This window comes from Sminthopsis crassicaudata, chromosome 5 (genome assembly GCF_048593235.1).
Source record: "Sminthopsis crassicaudata isolate SCR6 chromosome 5, ASM4859323v1, whole genome shotgun sequence".
Lineage (NCBI taxonomy): Eukaryota > Metazoa > Chordata > Mammalia > Dasyuromorphia > Dasyuridae > Sminthopsis > Sminthopsis crassicaudata.
This window is the reverse complement of record NC_133621.1, coordinates 232,076,532-232,096,666: the sequence shown is the minus strand read 5'-3', so window position 1 is coordinate 232,096,666 and position 20,135 is coordinate 232,076,532. Positions and strand designations below refer to the sequence as shown.

The following is a 20,135-nucleotide window of genomic DNA, read 5'->3' as shown; positions in this document are numbered from 1 at the left end:
CCCTCTTTTTCTGCCCATGAAGACAAGAATGTGTGTAACAGTTTGACCTTGAAGACCACTGCATTAATCCCCTCTTCTTCACCATTTACTCAAAGCTCTATTCTCTAACCCATTCACCATTTTGTTTTCTCATCCCTGACTCTACCTTAGGTACCCTTCTAAACTATGGCACTCACTGCATTTCAAGAACATGGTTACCTGGCAGGGGGGGTGCTGGAGGTGGAAGGGGCGGAGCTGGTGGTGGAGCCAGGGGCAGTGTCTCTTCCGGGAGTGAGGGTGGGGCTACTAGGTCAAGGTCTGATGGGAACACTCTGTCACTGAGTTCAGTAGGGCCCACTCTGGTGAAATCACCCATCGATTCCAAGGCCTGAGAATGTGGATCCAGGTGGCACCTATGCTGAAAGGCTTCCTCCTTCTCCTTGATAAGCCTCCTAAGCGTGTGTACCTGATGATTTGTGTTTTCATAGGTCTCCTGCACAGTTAAGGAAGTGGGAAAAGTAGAGCACAGAGTAGGTACAATTTGCCTCTGGGACCTGCATTAGGGCAAGGGATATCCCAGTTCAGGGATTTTCTACCTCAGAGGTTCTTAGTCTCTATCAAAGTCCTCAAAGGAGTAAAACTTCTGAAATGGGAACAGAAAAGGTCTATAGCAGAGTAAAGGAGGCAAAGAATAAACATTACATGCTAAAAGAGTGGAGTTGATTTTAAACTGAATAACAAGGCAGTAGAACAAAAGAGATTCTTTTTTAAAAATGGAATGGCAAGGCCATCTCCATCTACAACACCAGGACTCTGTGGCATCTATTACCCCCAGCTCAAACAGCTTTTGGTAGATTAGGGAATATAGTGTGATCCTAGGTTGGGATCAGACAACTTGGTAATTAGATTTTAACCCTACTTCTACCCCTGACTCATCATGGGACAGAGTTACATAGTAATCCACCCTGGGCCTTGACTTCCAATAGGAGAGTGGTTTTCTCTCCCTAGGGGAAAAAAAGAAACAAAAGGATTCAAAAGCTCTTTAGAAGCATTACCAATATGCAAAAGGATTCCTGGGGTCCTTCTGATAATCTTCTACATTAACCCCCAATACCTTGATGTTCTCTAGCTCCTTCTCCCGCTGTAGCAGCTGCTTTTCTAGCTCTGCCACACGCATCATGTTTTCATTTTCAAGATCTAGCAACTTTTCTGATAACTAAAGGAGAAAAAAAAAAAAATTAAATCTGTCATTCAGTGCCAAGGGCTGTTCATTCCTCCAAAACACAAGCATGGGAGAAGTCTCCACAGAACTTCAGTCCTTGGGCCAACAGTCCTGACCCAACTGTGCGTGATCTTGACCTGGTGAGAAGTGAGCAGCCTCACAGGCCCAAGGGCTAATTCATTTCCAAAGCCAAAATCATTTGTTGTGTCTAACAACAACTCCAGGAGGTGAAGCTCAATCTCAGTTTTTTCTAATGTAGAGGACAGAGACCAGGCTATTCCTGGAGCTACCCCCAGGACTTTGGTTTCATTCAATGATGATTGTGTTTTCACTCCAAAACTACCAACATCCAATTACTCCACTTAGTCTCAAGCAGCCAAAGGAGCCGGAACCTACTTGGGAAATGTGCTCTTCCAGCTCTTCCACCTTCTCCAGCGCCACATTCTTGGTTTCTGCATCCTCGAGCAGTCCACCAACATCAAATACATTATCTAGGTATGCCTGAATCTGCACTTGCAACTTCTCACTCTCTGTATGCCTTGACTTCTGGGGAAAAAAAACAGGAAATATGAAAGATAGAGTTAGACCCAGAGTTGAAGTGTGACAATAAAATCCTGAAGCTGTCCTAAATGGAATAATAGATATTTGGAATAGAGGGAAGAGGGGGAAAGGACTACTAGTCCTGGCTGGATGTCAAGGAATCCTCCTCATCAAGAAGGATCAGGATTTAGAAAAGGCCATAAAGGTATATGAAGGTTATGGAATATTATTGCTCTATAAGAAATGACCAGCAGGAGGAATACAGAGAGGCTTGGAGAGACTTACATCAACTGTTGCTGAGTGAAATGAGCAGAACTAGGAGATCACTATACACTTCAACAATGATACTGTATGAGGATATATTCTGATGGAAGTGGAAATCTTCAACATAAAGAAGATCCAACTCACTTCCAGATGATCAATGATGGACAGAAATAACTACACCCAGAGAAGGAACACTGGGAAGTGAATGTAAATTGTTAGCAGTACTGTCTATGTACCCAGGTTACTTATACCTTCGGAAGCTAATACTTAATGTGCAACAAGAAAATGATATTTACACACATATATTGTATCTAGGTTATATTGTAACACATGTAAAATGTATGGGATTGCCTGTCATCGGGGGGAGGGAGTGGAGGGAGGGAGGGGATAATTTGGAAAAATGAATAAAAAATAAAATAAAATAAAATAAAAAAAATAGAAAAGGCCATAAAGCTTGGCAATTAAGAGGTTAACACTTGGTAACTTTAGAAAGTTTCAGTTAAGGGTTGAAGTTGGAAGCCAAATCTCAGATTATTTAGAAGAAAGTGAGAGAAAAGGAAAGGGAAGCAATGAGAGTAGACACTCTTTTCAAAGAGGTGGAGTGAGAAAAGAGGAACTACAGGGACAACAGTTTATGGAGATAGTGTTTTTAAGAATGGGGGAGCCTAGCTTTGGCAATAAGAGTGGAGAAAGAGATTAAAGGAATTAGAATAGGTAATGAGGAAACCAAATTATCACTCTTTGCTGATGATATGATGGTATACATAGAGAACCCTAAAGATTCAACTAAAAAGCTATTAGAAATAATCCACATCTTTAGCAAAGTTGCAGGATGACAAAATAAATCCATATAAATCATCAGCATTCTTATATGTCACTAACAAAATCCAACAGTTAGAGTTACAGAGAGAAATTTCATTTGAAGTAACTACCGATAGTATAAAATATTTAGGAATCTATCTGCCAAGGGAAAATCAGAAACTATATGAGCAAAACTACAAACACACTTTCCACACAAATTAAGTCTGATCTAACCAATTGGAAAAATATTAAATGCTCTTGGATAGGACCAAGCAAATATAATAAAGATGACAATACTACCTAGAACTAATCTATTTATTTAGCGCTATACCTATCAGACTCCCAAAAAACTATTTTAATGACCTAGAAAAAATAACAGACAAAGTTCATATGGAAAAACAAAAGGTCAAGAATTTCAAGGGTATTAATGAAAAAAAGAAAAAATCAAATGAAGGTGGACCCTAGCTATACCAGATCTAAAATTATATTATAAAGCAGCGGTTACCAAATCCATTTGGTATTGGCCAAGAAATAGACTAGTTGATCAGTGGAATAGGTTAGGTCCAAAGGACAAAATAATCAATAACTCTAATAACCTAGTGTTTGACAAACCCAAAGACCCAAGCCTTTGGGATAACAACTCAATGTTTGAAAAAAATTGCTGGGAAAATTGGAAATTAATATGGCAGAAATTAGGCATTGATCCACACTTAACACTGTACACCAAGATTAGGTCAAAATGGGTTCATGATCTAGGAACAAAGAATGAGATTATAAATAAATTAGAGGAACATAGGATAGTTTACCTCTCAGATCTGTGGAAGAGGAATGAATTTATGTCCAAAGAAGAACTAGAGATTATTATTGATCACAAAGTAGAAAACTTTGATTATATCAAATTGAAGTTTTGTACAAACAAAATCAATGCAGATAAGATTAGAAGGGAAACAATAAACTAGGAAAACATTTTTACAGTTAAAGGTTCAGATAGAGGCCTCATTTCCAAAATATATAGAGAATTGACTCTAATATATAAGAAATCAAGCCAATCTCCAATTGATAAATGGTCAAAGGATATGAACAGACAATTCTCAGATAAAGAAATTGAAACTATTTCTAGTCATATGAAAAGATGCTCCAAGTCATTATTAATCAGAGAAATGCGAATTAAGACAACTCTGAGATACCACTACTCACCTGTCAGATTGGCTAGAGTGACAGGGAAAGGTAATGCAGAGTGTTGGAAAACAGGTACACTGATACATTGTTGGTGGAATTGTGAATACATCCAGACATTCTGGAGATCAATTTGGAATTATGCTCAAAAAGTTATCAAACTGTGCATACCCTTTGACTCAACAGTGTTACTACTAGGTTTGTATCCCAAAGAGATCTTAAAGAAGGTTAAGGGACCTGTATGTGCAAGAATGTTTGTGGCAGCCCTCTTTGTGGTGGCCAGAAACTGGAAACTACATGGATGCCCTTCAATTGGAGATTGGCTGAATAAATAGTGGTATATGACTAGTATAGAATATTACTGTTCTGTAAGAAATGACCAACAGGATGATTTCAGAAAGTCCTGGAGAGATTTACAAGAATTGATGCTGAGTGAAATGAGCAGGACCATTATATACTTCAACAACAATACTGTGTGATGATCAATTCTGATGGACGTGGCGCTCTCCAACAATGAGATGAACCAAATCAGTTCCAATAGAGCAGTAATGAACTGAACTAGCTACATCCAGAGAAAGAACTCTGGGAGATGACTATGAACCACTACATAGAATTTCCAATCCCTCTAATTTTGTCCACCTGCATTTTTGATTTCCTTCACAGGCTAATTGTACACTATTTCAAAGTCCAATTCTTTTTGTTCAGCAAAACAACTGTTTGGTCATGTATACATATATTGTATTTAATTTATATTCTAACATATTTAACATGTATTGGTCAACCTGCCATTGGAGGGGGAGGAGGGAAGGAAGGGAAAAATTGGGGAAAAAAAAGTTTTGGCAATTGTCAATGTTGTAAAATTACCCATGCAAATATCTGGTAAATAAAAATTATTATTATTTAAAAAAAAAAAAAGTGGGGGAGCCTTGGATATATTTGTAGACAGCAAGGAAGAAACTAGTCAATAGGGAGAAACTCAACATTATAGAAAGGGGGATGGTTGTGGAGGCTATCTTCTGGAAAAGACTTGAAGGGGCAGAATCAAAGGCAGGTGCAGAAGGGTTTATCTTGTTGAGAAGTTCTACCTGTTAATCAGAAACTAGAGTAAAGGAAATAGTACAGGTGGATGGCAAGGTATTTTGAGGTGAGTATATGGCAAATGGCTCCAAATTTTTTCTACAAATTATGAGGCAAGATCATTACTTGACAAGAATTGGAAAGGGGGGAGGTGTGAGAAGTTTATTCCTTGAATCTGAAATTCCCTGTTGGAAACCCTGTTGGGAACCTGTTGGTTAGCTACCCTTCATTCCTGGAAGACTCTGCCCCATGAACTACACCTCTAAGTGTCTGTGGCTTCTTTCTAGACTTGGCTCCAATACTACTTCTTCAGACTCTTACCAGTCTCCCCAGATTCTCTCTGATTACCTCCTTTCTATGCTGAGGATCTCTAGTTCATACCTCTTTATTTTCATGCTGTCTCCCTCCTCAGGACATTTTTTGTAGCACATAAGTAGAAGTAAAAGAAGGTGTGGTAAAATATAAGATTCAATAGAAAAATGGAGCAACAGATTTGAAAGGACAGTAGAAAAATTAGCTGAATGGGGACAAGAGTTTGTGCAAGAACACAGATGGCCTGGAAAAATCCATAAGTTCAAGAAAGGGTGAAGAGATCAGAGGTCACCATGGTAAATAGGATTAGGCAGAGAAAGGTCTAGGCAGAAAAGGAATAAGAAATGAAAAAAAAAAAAAAAAAAAAAAAAAGGGAGCTGGTAGGTAACAGCCACCGGGATCTTTAGTGGGTAATTAATTTGGATAAGGTTAACTTCAAAGGAGGAGCAGTTGTTGAATGATGGCAGTAGAAAAGCAACAGGGAACAAGAAATTTCATAATTCTTCCTCTGGGGACCATGTTAGGGACTATAAGAAGAAGCTGTAATCAGTACTTGAAAAAATGGCCACTTAGGCCATGGTGGGGAGGGGGTAGAGGAGGGGATAATCAGGTTTCTGTGAGTGATGGAAGATAGGAGGAGCATAAGCAGAAGAGAAGAAAGAAGAATCTGTTAATTAGGAAAGGCCTCATAAAATCTGGTTATCAAGCACTCACTTCTCAGGGATTGTGGTGAACATTAAAAGAGATGATAATTGTAAAGCACTTAGCTCAGTACCCTGTACACAGCAGAGTTAAATGCTCATTTCCTTCCTTCCCCATCCCTAAAAAGATCAGACTGAAGAACTATTTGAGTGAAGAGTGAAGAACCTTTTATAACAAATTAATGCAAAGCCTCAAGCTATAATAAGAGTTAATCAAAGATGATGAAATTGAAACTATTTCCACTCATATGAAAAAGTGTTCCAAATCACTACTGATCAGGGAGATGCAAATTAAGACAACTCTGAGATACCACTACACACCTGTCAGATTGGCTAAGATGACAGGAACAAATGATGATGAATGTTGGAGGGATGTGGGAAAACTGGGACACTAATACATTGTTGGTGGAGTTGTGAAAGAATCCAGCCATTCTGGAGAGCAATTTGGAACTATGCCCAAAAAGTTGTCAAACTGTGCATACCCTTTGGCCCAGCATTGCTGTTATTGGGATTATATCCCAAAGAAATACTAAAGAGTGGAAAGGGACCTGTATGTGCCAAAATGTTTGTGGCAGCTCTTTTTGTTGTAGCTAGAAACTGGAAGATGAATGGATGCCCATCAATTGGAGAATGGTTGGGTAAATTATGGTATATGAAGGTTATGGAATATTATTGCTCTGTAAGAAATGACCAGCAGGAGGAATACAGAGAGGCTTGGAGAGACTTACATCAACTGAGGCTGAGTGAAATGAGCAGAACCAGAAGATCACTATACACTTCAACAACAATACTGTATGAGGATGTATTCTGATGGAAGTGGAAATCTTCAACATAAAGAAGATCCAACTCACTTCCAGTTGATCAATGATGGACAGAAATAACTATACCCAGAGAAGGAACACTGGGAAGTGAATGTAAATTGTTAGCACTACTGTCTATCTACCCAGGTTACTTATACCTTCGGAAGCTAATAATTAATATGCAACAAGAAAAAGGTATTTACACACATGTATTGTATCTAGGTTATATTGTAACACATGTAAAATGTATGGGATTGCCTGCCATCAGGGGGAGGGAGTGGAGGGAGGGAGGGGATAATTTGGAAAAATGAATAAAAAAAAAAAAAAAAGAGTTAATCAAAGAAGTGGAATGGACCTTGAAAACCAAGTATCTCGTGAGAGAAGCAATGGGAAGAAGACTGGCTGGGAAGGATGTTTTAGAGTCGGGTTAGGCTCACCTGCAGGAACTCCTCCAGCCCAAGTTTGGTGAATTCATATTGAAGGTGGACTCGGAAATTCATATCTTCCACTGAATGTACCACAATGTTGATGAACTGCATGCAGGCCACCTGGAGAAGGGGGAAAAGAAACCAAGCAAGGAAAAAACTCAGAGAAACAAAACAGTGAAGAGAGAATCCAAGAAGCAGAGGAGGCAACATATAATTATTTTTATCATTCATGTTAATTTAGTTTTAACATGTTCTAATCACAGAGGCCATTTTTCCTCCTTTGTGTAAATAAGGGCACTTTTCTCCCAGGGTTGTGAGAACCAAGGAGATAAAGTTTACAAAGCACTTTACAAAGTTTAGAAAACCAAATAAATGCCAGCTGTCATTATCACCATCAGAAGGGAAATTCCCTAGTCATGTGACAGGTATCTACTGAGAGCTACTGTACTGCTTTCTTCAGGGAGGAATGTAATGTGGCCAAGTCCAGTCTCTCCTCAATCTTTTTTATCAAGGGAAGCTTCCCGAAGACAAGACATGCAGAAAGGGAGACTCAAGGGGTTATAGAGCAGAAGAGATTCGTTAAAGTTAAGTAAAAGCAAATCTAGTTTTGAGAAATAGAAGACAGGAACATTGGTGGGATTAGTAGGCTTAAAGAATGAAAGAAGGGATGTGAGGAGAATAGAAGGTGAAAACTGTAGAGAAGAAGGTAACTGCACCAATGACAGTCAATTTCGAAGGAGGAGCAATTGGTGAGTATTGACAGCAGAAAAACAACAGGGAACAAGAAGTTTCACAATTGTTCCTCTGGGGACCATTGAGTTTGGAACTATGAGAGAAGATGTAACCAGTACTGGAAAAAATGGCTAGGTAGGCCATGGGGCCTTGAAATGGGGCCCAAATACCCTCAACTGTTCATATTATAGGAATCTGGGTCAGTGAATATAAATGAGTGAGAAAGACAGAATCTAACTCTGATGAGATCAGTATCACAGAGGACAAGGTTGCAAAAATCAGGAAGAGACAAAGTTGGGAGAGTTTAGCCATGTTATCCTCAGGATTTTGAAAGTATAATGGAGTAGGCAATCTGCAAGTACCCACTGAAGTCAAACTGTGTTGAGGGCTAATGTAAGGAATTTATGAAATTGAAGAATTTATGAAAATGTTAGTCTCACCCTTTCCAAATGTTTATGTACCTATAGGAATATGCTATGTACACATCTCCCTAAAAAACCTGGCTCTGCCTTACCCAAATTCAGGTCCTCACCATAAAGTCTATATTGCTGTCCTCATTCCGGAAGTATTCCATCAACTTCTCAAATCGGTAGAGCTCTTTGCATACCTGCGTGGAACAAACACAGCTTCATCACGCAAATGCACCCACTGGTCACCCATGCACTAGTTACCTGCTTAAGGGAAACTGGCCCCAGAAACATTGACTGAAAGGGATTCTCTCTGAAATGGACAATTTTGAGAGGAAAGAGTTTAGGTGACATAAAAGAAAATTGGATCAGGAAATCTGAAGTCAAAATATTGGCTCTCTTACTTCATCTTCCCTGGACATACATGCTTTGATCTAGCTGTTCCAGGGCAGCTCAGGTCATCTGGTCATGAGCTTTTCTGGCAAGGCCTTTCTTCCCTCTCTTCCCTACTCAAGGATAAATTCCATTTTTGAAGTGGCAGCAGACGCTTATACAAAAACTCAAAAAAGTAAAAAAAAAAAAAAAAAAAAAAAAAGTAAAATTAACCCTAGACTATAAAGGGTAATGCTCAGCTAGTCTCTCACTTCCATCATCCCAGTTACTATTCCCTCTCCCACAGGCAGAAGCTGACCTCTTTGAAGTTGTCAAAGGCAGCAAGGATGATTTCATGACCTCCCCTCACCAAGCATACAGCGGCTAGCAGCTCCAAAACAAGGGCTTTGGTCCTGGGGACAAGAAAAAGACATACACAGGTCCTAACTACTCTATCTCTGGACTTCCCTATCAACGGCACATTTTAACCACTGACCATTCAGAACAGAGGAACCCAGAAATAATGGAAAGCAGCAGGCCAGGAGGGCCAGCTTTCTCACACTAAACTACTGTAACTTAAGGGAAAATAGACATTCCATTTTCCCAAGCAAGGGAAAAATTGGTCTTTGGTGAGGTCTTTTATAGCCACAGAGCAGAGCTCCTTGTTAGGGACAGACTTGTTAGGGACACGTCTCTACAAGTTGGGGTTTGGCAAGAGCCCTCACCTGGGGTTCTTGTTGTTGAGACTGAGGGCAATCTCATTGACAGCATGAGGATGGGACATAACCAGGTTGAATCCATACTGTAGGAAAAAAGAATAGAAAGATGAACAGACCACAAAGGGAATGCTCAGCCAGCAGCAAGGGAGAAAATGATCTTTGCTATTTTCCCTCAATTCTACATGAGGAAGGATATAAAGCTACGGCCAAATATAATGTTTTATTGGGTAGGACAGGGCTGGTTCACTGAGGGTATTCACAGAGTTTTGGGTAGATGATACATCTTGATACCAATACAGGCCCCTTCCAAATGTCTAAGGAAAGGGGATTCAAAGAAGAATTTCAGTTTGATAAATGCTCCTCCATTAAGGTAAAGCTGGCTTGTGGCCACACAGGGGACTACAAGGTCAAGTAGGTCAGAGCTGTCCTTTTTTGTACCTGGTAGTTCATAATAGCCCTGAGGCAGAGGATACAGACGTGGACATCATCCTTCTGGCTTACAAGGCGGGAGTTCTTCAGGGCCCTTCTCCCAGGAAGTGTGCTGTACCTGGGGAGGAGAGGAGGCTTTACAAAATAACAAAATTTAAAAGTTGGAGGGGACCTCAGTAACTCTACAGCAGTTCAACTCACACATAAAAGGAAACTTCACTATAAAATATACCTGATCAAAAAGTGTCAGAAGATCACAAAAGATACGCAGGACACTCCTCCTGCCCCCTCCCCATGTATAAAGGTACTCAATTCCACTTTATAGCTTTTATAGGAAGAAGTACTTCCTGTCATCAAGTCCATTTTTGTTCCTTTGCAATTTATACCTGGTGCCCCTGGTTGTACCCTCTGGAGTCAAGTGGAGTAAGACTAATCTTTAAACATTTAATGTTGAAGCTAACATTACTAGCAGATGACGCTCCAGGAACCTCAAACTACATCTATCACAACAGGCTAATCTTCTAGAATATTTGTGAGTGAGATTCTGAAGTAACTAACTTCTCTTTGCTTTCTAATTTCTCCCTAACAGCTCTAATTCTAATTTCTAAACCTGGAGTCTAGGCCCAGCTAGACTATCAGCTACCAGTTCATGGGCCATCTTAAAGTGCTGGAATTCCAAGCCAACAAGGAATAATCCTATTTCTCAATTTACTGCCTTCTCACTCCCAATGACCAATTTGTTTAATCTAGTGAGATTAGCTTCTCAAGGAACTCACCATTACCACACATTCTATACAGCTTTAAGGTTTGAATCTCATGTTTACCATCCCATGTCTGATATCCCATGAAAAGGAGAGTTAAGCCCCAACTCGAGGTATCATCCCAGTGATTACACATCTGGCCTGTATTTTCTAGATGTCTATACCTCCTTATTAAGTCTTCAGCCTCAGGGCCAGAAACTCAATATCTTACAAGTCTTTCAGGGAAAGATTCAGGAAGCCCGAGGATATAGATGGAACAATAAGATATGGAGAGCATTCCCTCCCAAAAAACATAGGTGAGTGATATGGACTTGAAATGAGCAGAGTCCAAAGAAAGGAGAAACAAGAAACCAAGAAAAGGAATCACTGGGCTAAAAGAGATTGAGTTGTTATGCCATTTAGTCTTTAGATATGATGGTCCTTTAAAACATCCCAGACATACAAATATACATATGAATATATGTGTGTGTCTCCTTAGCAACAAGGAGCAAAGGTCAGGACAGCAGAGACCAGCATGTAGGCTGAAGGGAGCAAAGATAAATGTACTTTGTTCTCCCAAACCCCCCCCCCAAAGAGGGAGGAAAAATGAAAGGGAAGGGGAGAAGTTAAAAGAAGGCTGTTTGGACTCAAAGAAGCTTATGGAAAATAAAAACATCCAGAAGTCAAAACAGAGAACAGAAAGAAGAACATGTGCTAGCTAGCAGAAGAAAAACACTAGATAGAAAAAGGGCCCTGAACTCCCAAATACATGTGGAAAAGAACTAGCAGAAAAAATTACTTTCTCTCAGGATAAGAGGGGTTATAAAAGGATTTTTAAAAACAGTTTAAGGAAAGAAATTTTCCAGGGATGAAGTGAGAGGGGGGACTTCCTGAAGAAGGAGGGGCACAGTCATAGGAACAAGTACTTACCCAAGACAAAACTGCTAGGCAGAGCCAGGGGGACAGAGAGAGCACAAATCAGAGGACAGACTGTCAGGCAGAGGGAAAGAGAGCCGAGCCCTGGAAGCAGAAAGACGGAGAGAGAAAGGGGAAGGCCATGAGTGCTCATTGCCATCACCTTGGCTGGCTCACAGGGGAGAGGAGCAGGAGCAGGAGGAAGAAAGCAGTCTGGCGCACACAGCAAGACCAATACATACCGTAGCACAGACTGGCGGGCAGAGCGAACAAGGCTACTGGCAAAGGGAGCGGACAGGGCACTGGGCTGCTGCTGCAGATCCTCGATGGATCTGCTCCAAGATCGCAGCTTCTCAAAAGCTCCTTCATCACTGCTTTCCAGACCCTCAAAATCAAACCTGGAGCATGGAAAGACACAACAGATACACATATGCATGCACATAGAGAAGAGGCTCAGATAAGGCTCCTGCAGACAGCTTCAATGATTTGCATCTTTTTAGCAACAAGGAGCAAAGGCCAGGACAGCAGAGAGCAGCATACAGACTGAGGAGAGCAAAGATAATTAGGACAAGGAGACAGCATTAAGGGGTACAAACAGCAGAGGTCAAATGTTGGCTCTGCTCCTCATATCCCATGGAACCTTAGGCATGTCATCCTACCTTTCTGAGCAAATAAGAGGGGTCCATTTCTATTCTTAATCAAAAGCTATGACCCTTAGTGGGGAGTGGGAGCACCAGGGCTGACCCTGAGCCCATTCTTCTGGAAGATCTGGGAATCCACCTCTTCTGGCTGCTTCTGGCCACAGGGCAGCTACTTGTCCACAGGACCAGTTCAGAGCTGCTACTCACACTTCTAAGGGTTAGAAATCCTCCAGGTAATCACAACTAATGGCTGAACCTGCTTCTATGTGGGAAAGAGGACTTGGCTGTCAACATGGTCATCATGAAATGGTGCAGCGGATAGAGTGCCAGCCAGGGGACAGGAAGACCTGAGGTCAGACAGGTCTGATATTTTCTAGATGTGTGACCTTATCTGCCTCAGTTTTTTTATCTGTAAAATGAGCTGAAGGACATGGCAAACCACACCGGTGTCTCTGCCAAGAAAACCTAAATGGGGTCATTAAGAGTCAGATACGACCCAAAAATGACTAAATAACAACAACAAATGATCACAATCTGGCCAACTTCCTCCCAACATGTGTGATGACTGCATTAGCCGGAGTCAGGATAAGCAAAAGTCCTTGGTCTTTAGCAGAAGTGAAGAGAATGGAAGAGTAGGATCTCTTCGACTTCACCTCCTCTTCTCCAGCCCAGAAGTGACTCTGGCTAGTCTCACTCTACCCCCTTGTCCCTCCCACAATTCTCTGTATACACCGAATGACTGGGCCAGCACAGGATAGTAGGAAGGGCCATTTTCCAAGCATATTCTTAATAAAGTATTGTCCAATCGGTAATTAGCCTTAAGAGCTCAATTGTCCAACCTCAGTCCATTGACTCCTTTACAAACATGGAACTCAGAATCTAACTAGGCAATGCTAATGTTAAACAAAAATTAGAGACTTCAGGGACTGAACATAGCAGTCTTCTAGAGACTGACAATCCGGCAGATTAGGTCTAGGTTTCTCCAAATATTGACCATGTCTACAGGGGTAAAGGACAACCACTAGCCTGAGAATTGCTGACAAGTGTTTTGTTTTGTTTTGTTTTTAAAGAGTGAGGTTGAAGGAATGACATAAGAAAAATGTTGGAATATATACTCCTCCCATTGATCAGACTTTGGGGGGTAGATTGCATACAAAATAAAGGATTCTGTGAAAAGTAAAAGCCCAGGATTAAGTTGGCAAATGAAAAACTTTAAAGGTCACAACATCTCTCAGTCTCAGTTTCCTCATTAGTAATCCCACCTTGTAGGATTAAATGAGATAATACATATAGCACTTTGCAAACTAAAAAGTACTATGAAAAATCCAGATCATCATCTCATCAGTTTTATTAGTGTTACCAGGTACATTTTCACTTCTTGGATGGGGTGGTCAATGTATATTCAATACTGTCTTTCATTCAGACGATCGGATTCAGACTCTTCTCTATCTGAACTATCTCTAAAAAGAATCTAGGGAGGAGGGAAAACCAAAAACTCTTCTTCTGACACAAAGTCTCCAGGCAGCTTCCAAGGAAAAATTCCTAATTATAAGCTTCATTTTCATCTCAAACAGAGGTATTTCTAATCCCTTCTAAAGACTGTTCCAATGACCTCTGAAGTCAAATGGTACACTCAATCACTTCAAGAGAAGCAAAGATTGCTTACCTGTATATATGTTTACTTCTCCAAATGTATATTCTATATTCTAATTTCCACAAGAAGTTTTAGGATCTCTGAATGGCTAGGAAAGAGTTTTTCCAGTAATAGCATTTCTCCTCCCACTAAAACCCCCCCAAATTTAACCACAAAAACATTTCTCCACTCTAGGCCCAGAAGTTATCTCCTTGTTTAAGTCAAAGAAGGAAAGTGAGGGGCAGGTGGCAATGGCTTTACTTTCTTATTTTGTTTCCTCAACCCTAACTTTCATGCTGTACTCACATGACAGAACACTGTGCAAAAGACAGGTAATCGACCAGCACATCCAGCCCTTTGTTCTCATCACTCAGAAATTCTCGGACCCACCTGCAGACAGGAAATGCAGACAACTCAGCATTGTTCTTCATAAAGCTAGTGCACTGTGAGGGTGGAGTAGGGAACATCAGTTGATGGGGGAACCCCGAAAATGTCCTCTGACTTTGGGGAGAAGGAACTCTCCTTGAATTCATCAGAAACTCTACTCTAAGAAAGACTCAACTCAGGGAATCAAGATAAAGTGGTTTCATTCTGTTATCTTGGTGGGACTAGCTGTACCCACTATTGAGCTTAAAATTAGTCCAAGACCATTCCTATTTAACTTGAACTTAAGTGATCTCATTCTACTGGAAATCTAGGCCTGGGGGCAGTAATTTCATTCAGTTGAAACTTAAATCTCAGATTTCCTATAAAAGAACACAATTTTAAACTCATAATTTGCACATGTGCCTACCAAGACCCCTGTACACTGTGAAGAGATACTCTTTTCTCAGTGTTAACACATCTGCTTATCTCTCTGTCAGGATCTTGTCACTGAGGAAGTCAGTCTCCTAGCAAAGCTGACTTCTGCAGTGCCAATAAAGTTCCTTTTTGCCAGTCTAATATTTCGGGTTTGTGAATTCTTTCATGTTGAACCTGCACCGACCAAAAGGGGATTCTCACATCTCAACTCTCTGCACTGCCACTAACCACATCACAGTGACAACAGTCAAGACCCTCTCAACCCTGGAAACACTGGTCTAAAAGATTGACCTTGAAACCAGTGAAGGAATCAGCCCCTTTCCCAGAAGTCCTCACACCAGGCATGTCAAATTCAAAAAAGAAACAGAGGCCACTAAAAGGATCCCTGCTAGCTGCATACCCACTTAGAAAACCACATATTTGCATTACCTATGTTCTATTATGTTTTTATTTATTTTGTTAAATATTTACCAATTAAATTTTAATTTGGTTCAGGCCATACTCAGGTTGGGAAACCTAGACTGCTGTTTTTTCCTGGCCGGGGGGGAACAAAAATAGAAAACTGAATTAAGGAATTAATTGCTATTAATCATAGCAATACAGAGTGATCTGTCAGGAAGAAGGGGTTTTTAATAGCCTAAAGCCTTAAAAGACAACCATCTTACTAGACAACTATTTTACTAGTCCTAAGTCCTACTTAATATCCTAAAAATGGGAGAATATGTTCTTCCCATCTCTGAACTCAGGACATAATATGTTAAAAGTCTAATTATGGCCACAAACTAACAACTTCCCATCCTACTTTTTTCAATCCTAAAATATGGCATTAAGAGACATTACCTTGAAAGCTAAGAGCCTTGGTCACACCTAAGCTGTGTGATAGAATCACTCCTACATAGAGGACACATAAAGCTCCCTCATCTCTGGAGTTTTCTGTTAAATCAGGATGCATGTAACTTTCCGGCACCTCTGGCAGGACAATCCCTACCAAACTTCCTCTGCGGTGGAAAGGCTGGGGTGGGAGAGATAGGCTGGACACCAGGTACCATGACGGCAAGCCACACCCTTCACACTGGCTCAGAAAGCCAGTCTTGGTGGAGATTTGGCAGTAGGCTCAGGCTGAAGCTGACACTGGAGCTGCCTCAAGTTAGCTTCCTCTCCCGGGGCTGACAGGCCTCCCATTTCCTGTCTGTCTGCTCTCCAGCTCCCCACCCCCATCTCATTTCCTGTCTGAATCCACATTGCTATTTTCAGGCCCTTAAAATGTTGAGGAAAGGTTAAAGGGCACCTAAGCAAGGGAGAAAAACCAGTGCACACAATAAGCAAGGAACCAAGTAAAAGCAGCTCAGAAATGTCATTTTCTGTCCCTTGTGGTATTCTCCTCAAGGCCTGAAGTGCTCTCTTGCAGCCCAACTCAGATGCTCCTCCTGCCACACTTAAATTCACTGGGTACTGACAATCAGCATTCTTTTCTTCCCATCTCTGAGCTTTGTTCTCTTGTCCAAGTTACTCCCAGATCAACCTCACACTTTCTTAACTTAAGAGATGCAAAGAAGATAAGATTGAGTCACAGGTCAGACTTCTGAAATATTAAGTCAGGGGGAGAAAAGTGTGAATTTAGACACTTCTCTGACTATAAGCCATCCCAGGTCCTGTTCTTCCTAGGGACCTTCCATGGTATCTATGGTAAGATTTTGGATTTGAAGTCCAAAGTTTTAGTTTGCATATAACTGAGTAATCAGTTCCTTCAACTGCTTTAATTCTAATCCTAAAATATTCTAATGCTTGCTTGAAATTCATTTTGCCAAGTTTTTCTTAACTTCTTAGAATATTTCTTGGATTTCATCTTGGAAAATGGTTACTAAAAAGACCAATAATTTGACATGGTATCATTAAAGAATCATGTTAGGGGACTTCAACATATATACTGACTCTTCCTCAAATACTCAGCTCCGCTATTCACTTTCCATGACCTGCTCTTCCTCTTTAGCTATATACAAAGATGATCATATCATTGATCATCACCCATAAGTCTACCACCTCCAAGTAACCTCTCCCTCTGCCTTCCTTTACATAGCCTACATTCTTTGTCTACCCTGGGATTTCCAATCCCTTGATCCCTCAATTCTCTCCCAGCCCATCTCCTCTGCATTAGCCACTTTCTATTCCTTTTCCCCATCTTGACCTCTTGGTGAATTCTATGCTGTTCTCCTCTTTTGAATTCCTTGCCCCCCTATAATTTCACTGATTATACCCAGAGACAGCTCAGCCCTGGATTACTCCCACTACTTGTTACCTTGGCTCCTACATGAGCTACTAAATGTAGGTTAAAAAAAAAAAAAATCACATAACTATTCTGATTGGGTCCACTACAAATTTATCTTATATATCTTATATATCAACTGGGCCCTCACTGATGCTAATAGAGTGTGTGTGTGTGTGTGTGTGTGTGTGTATTATATAGTAATATAGTATATAGTAATTCTATCTCCCTTATCAACTCAATATCCCACTCTTACTTTGCCACTACTCTACTACAGGCCCTCGATCACCTCATTCTATAATAGACTATTGCAATAACCATCTGATGGATTGGTTTGCCTCAAGTCTTTTCCCACTCCAAACCAACCTCCATTCAGCTGCTAAAGTGATTGTCCTAAAAACAGAGGTCTAATCATGTCCTTACTAATCTCCTACTCAATAAGCTCTAGTGGCTACCTATCACCTTCAGGATCAAATATAAAATCCTTTGCTTAGCATTCAAAGCACTCCATAATTTAGCTCCTTTCTACCTTTCCCAGTCTTTTTATATCTTACTCTCCACCAAATACTATTCTATTCAGTGACCTTGGCCTCCTGGATGTTCTATGAAGATGATACTCCCATCTCTTAGCATTTTTTCAAAAGCTCTCTCTCCTCCACTCTTGACTACTGATTTCCCTAGCTTCCTAAAATCTCATTTTCTATAGGAAGCCTTCCCCAACTCCTCTTTACTCTAATGTCTTTCCTCTGTTAATTATTTATAGCTTGCTTTGTATTTAATTGCATTTGTCTCCCACATTAGATCATAAACTCCTTGAAGGTAGGGATAATCTTTTATTGGTTTTAGAACCTCAGTCCTTTGCACAGTGGCACATCATAAGCACTTAATAAATGTTTGCAGATTGACTAATTAATCTATCATAAGAAGAATCTTTTACATTTTGAGGCTGTTTCTTTTTAATTTTAATTCCTTCCTTCAGTTCTGTGAATCATCCCTTGGCAGGAGGAGGATTTGCATATCAAGTGTCTATCCTCAGCCTCTTGCTTAGAGGCTTCTCTGGACAGAAAAGTCTTTCCTTCTCCCTCTCTTCCCCATCTTTCTCTTTTTCCCTCTCCTGCCTTATCCCATCCCAAGGCTATAAAAATAACCATCAGCATAGAGCTGATAGTTAAATCCATGTGAGTGAATGAAGTCATAAAGAGAAAGAAGAGGGGCAAGACCTGAGCACTGGGGGACACTTACAGTTAGGGGGCATGTTGTGGATGATGATCCAGTAAAAAAGACTGAAAAGGAACAGTCAGAACAGGTAGGAAGGAAATCAAGAGAGAGAGCAGTATCCTGAAAAGGAGAAACACTTACTATGTGCTGGATACTCTACTAAATACTGAGAATACCAAAAGAAGCGAGCCAATCCTGGACAATCCTACTTGCGTATTTATATTCTTAAAGGAAAAGATAATATATCAAGGAGAACCAGAGTTAGAAAGGGGAAAGGAGTTCAAAGAATATACACACAGCTACATGATTTAGAAATGTCTGAGAATTGGGGTGACCATCTGGTTTGGGGCTAACATAAGACAAAATTTAACTTACAGGAGTTCAGAGTCCTAAAAGCAGAGGGTCATGGTTAGGAAAAAGGAGATGGCTCTAACATCAGCGCCCAGTGTCTCTGAGGCTATAAGCCTATGGATCCTATGGTCCCTTCTACCCATTACCGACAAATCCTAAGTACAGAAGACATGCAGAGGATTCACATAGGGTCAAAAGCCATTCTGCTATAGCTATAACTATAGCTTTCTAGTTAGAAAGGTTATTAGAAAGAAGAAATGGGGGTGGGATGAAGGGCCATAGGGCCACTTACTACTCTATGGCCTTTCCTTCTTGAGCATTTGACTGCAACAAGAATTTCATAAGAACTACAGGAAGCCCCAGGACCAGGAAGAACCTTTATATTATTCCAGGGTTCTTCCTGATCCTGGGGCTTCCTGTAGTTCTTATGTCAAATAATATAAGCAGTGTTAAGCTACTTAATTCTCTGTGCATTTGACAGGATGAGCACGGGGTGGGGGGGAGGGAGGGAAAGGGGCTGAAATCTGTGAAAGTATCTGCATAGGTTCCAATGATTAGCTCTAAGCAGGTACATCAACATCAAAACCTTTTCTTTTCATTGCTTGGGTTCTTCTTCCTACCTGACATTATAAAATTTGCCAAATTAAGATCACCCATTTCCTAAAAGCTGTTTTCAGTATTTGATTTGATTTCCCATTACTGCTGTAGCTCTCCAGGTGTCCTGCCTGCTTCCCACCTTCCCTTGCCAAGAACTGTGGGCAAAGTCAGCCCAGACATATATGTAGTGTGGATAAATGAGTGGGTGGCTATCTGCCAACATTCAGCTTGGATAAAAGACAAATAAGTGTCTGACATCACTGGGCTTTGTTCTCTACTCTTTCCATTGCTACTCACAGGAAGTCAGGGAATACAGAACTGGCAATAGTCCTACTCTCGTCTCCCCTTGGGCCCCAAGTGTGCTGCTTCTCCCCACATATCTAAGGCTTGTTACAAATGCTAAGGATAATGAAATGGTTTTGTTGAAGGGCAAAGAAAATGAGCATTCAAAGAGGGAATGGGATGACTGTTCAGATAGGATGGTAATAATGTATAAAAGTGACAAGCAAGAAAATTTCCAAAGGAGGTGATCAGGATGATGGAGGGTCTCATATGTAAGGATCTCAAGAAAAAAGTGGGGATGATTAAGCCCAGGAAAAATACGGTCTGGTATTTGTGGAACATTTTACCTGTCTGTCTATAGCATTTTAAGAGCTATCATACAAAAAAGAGGATTAGACTTGTTCAACTTATCCCCAGAAGGAAGAACTAGCAGCTGTAATAGACAGAAGTTGCAGAGGCACAAATTTCAGCTTCATATAACAGAAAACTTCCTAACAATTAAGAATTGTCCCAAATTAGAACCTTGGAAAATAGAGAGCTCTCCCTTACTGAAGTTCATCAAGCAGGAGGTCCAACATCCTTTAAGTAAGGATGTTACAGAGGGATTCTACTCAGGTCAATGATCCCAGACCAAATGACATTTCTAGTGTAAGTCTGTTACCTAAATGAGACTAAGAGTTTGTCCTTGGTCTCTTTTTTATCTATCTTCAGCTCTACCTGTTAATTGGATATACA

General features: G+C 40.6%; 1 protein-coding gene across 3 annotated transcripts in view; it reads right to left on the bottom strand.

The window, feature by feature from the left end:
• Positions 1 to 20,135, bottom strand: part of FMNL3 (formin like 3) — an 83,751-nt gene that overhangs the window by 9,320 nt on the left and 54,296 nt on the right. Inside the window, exons 5-14 of one of the 3 annotated variants that reach the window (XM_074270450.1) lie at positions 14,195 to 14,278; positions 11,857 to 12,012; positions 9,969 to 10,077; positions 9,537 to 9,613; positions 9,131 to 9,224; positions 8,565 to 8,639; positions 7,310 to 7,420; positions 1,598 to 1,744; positions 1,094 to 1,195; positions 199 to 472 (exon numbers count right to left, since the gene is read on the bottom strand). In XM_074270450.1, coding sequence (XP_074126551.1) covers positions 199 to 472; positions 1,094 to 1,195; positions 1,598 to 1,744; positions 7,310 to 7,420; positions 8,565 to 8,639; positions 9,131 to 9,224; positions 9,537 to 9,613; positions 9,969 to 10,077; positions 11,857 to 12,012; positions 14,195 to 14,278 — 1,229 coding nt within the window. Of the gene's footprint in view, positions 1 to 198; positions 473 to 1,093; positions 1,196 to 1,597; positions 1,748 to 7,309; positions 7,421 to 8,564; positions 8,640 to 9,130; positions 9,225 to 9,536; positions 9,614 to 9,968; positions 10,078 to 11,856; positions 12,013 to 14,194; positions 14,279 to 20,135 lie in introns of all 3 variants that reach the window. The other 2 variants (XM_074270449.1, XM_074270451.1) reach the window with 2 other exon arrangements.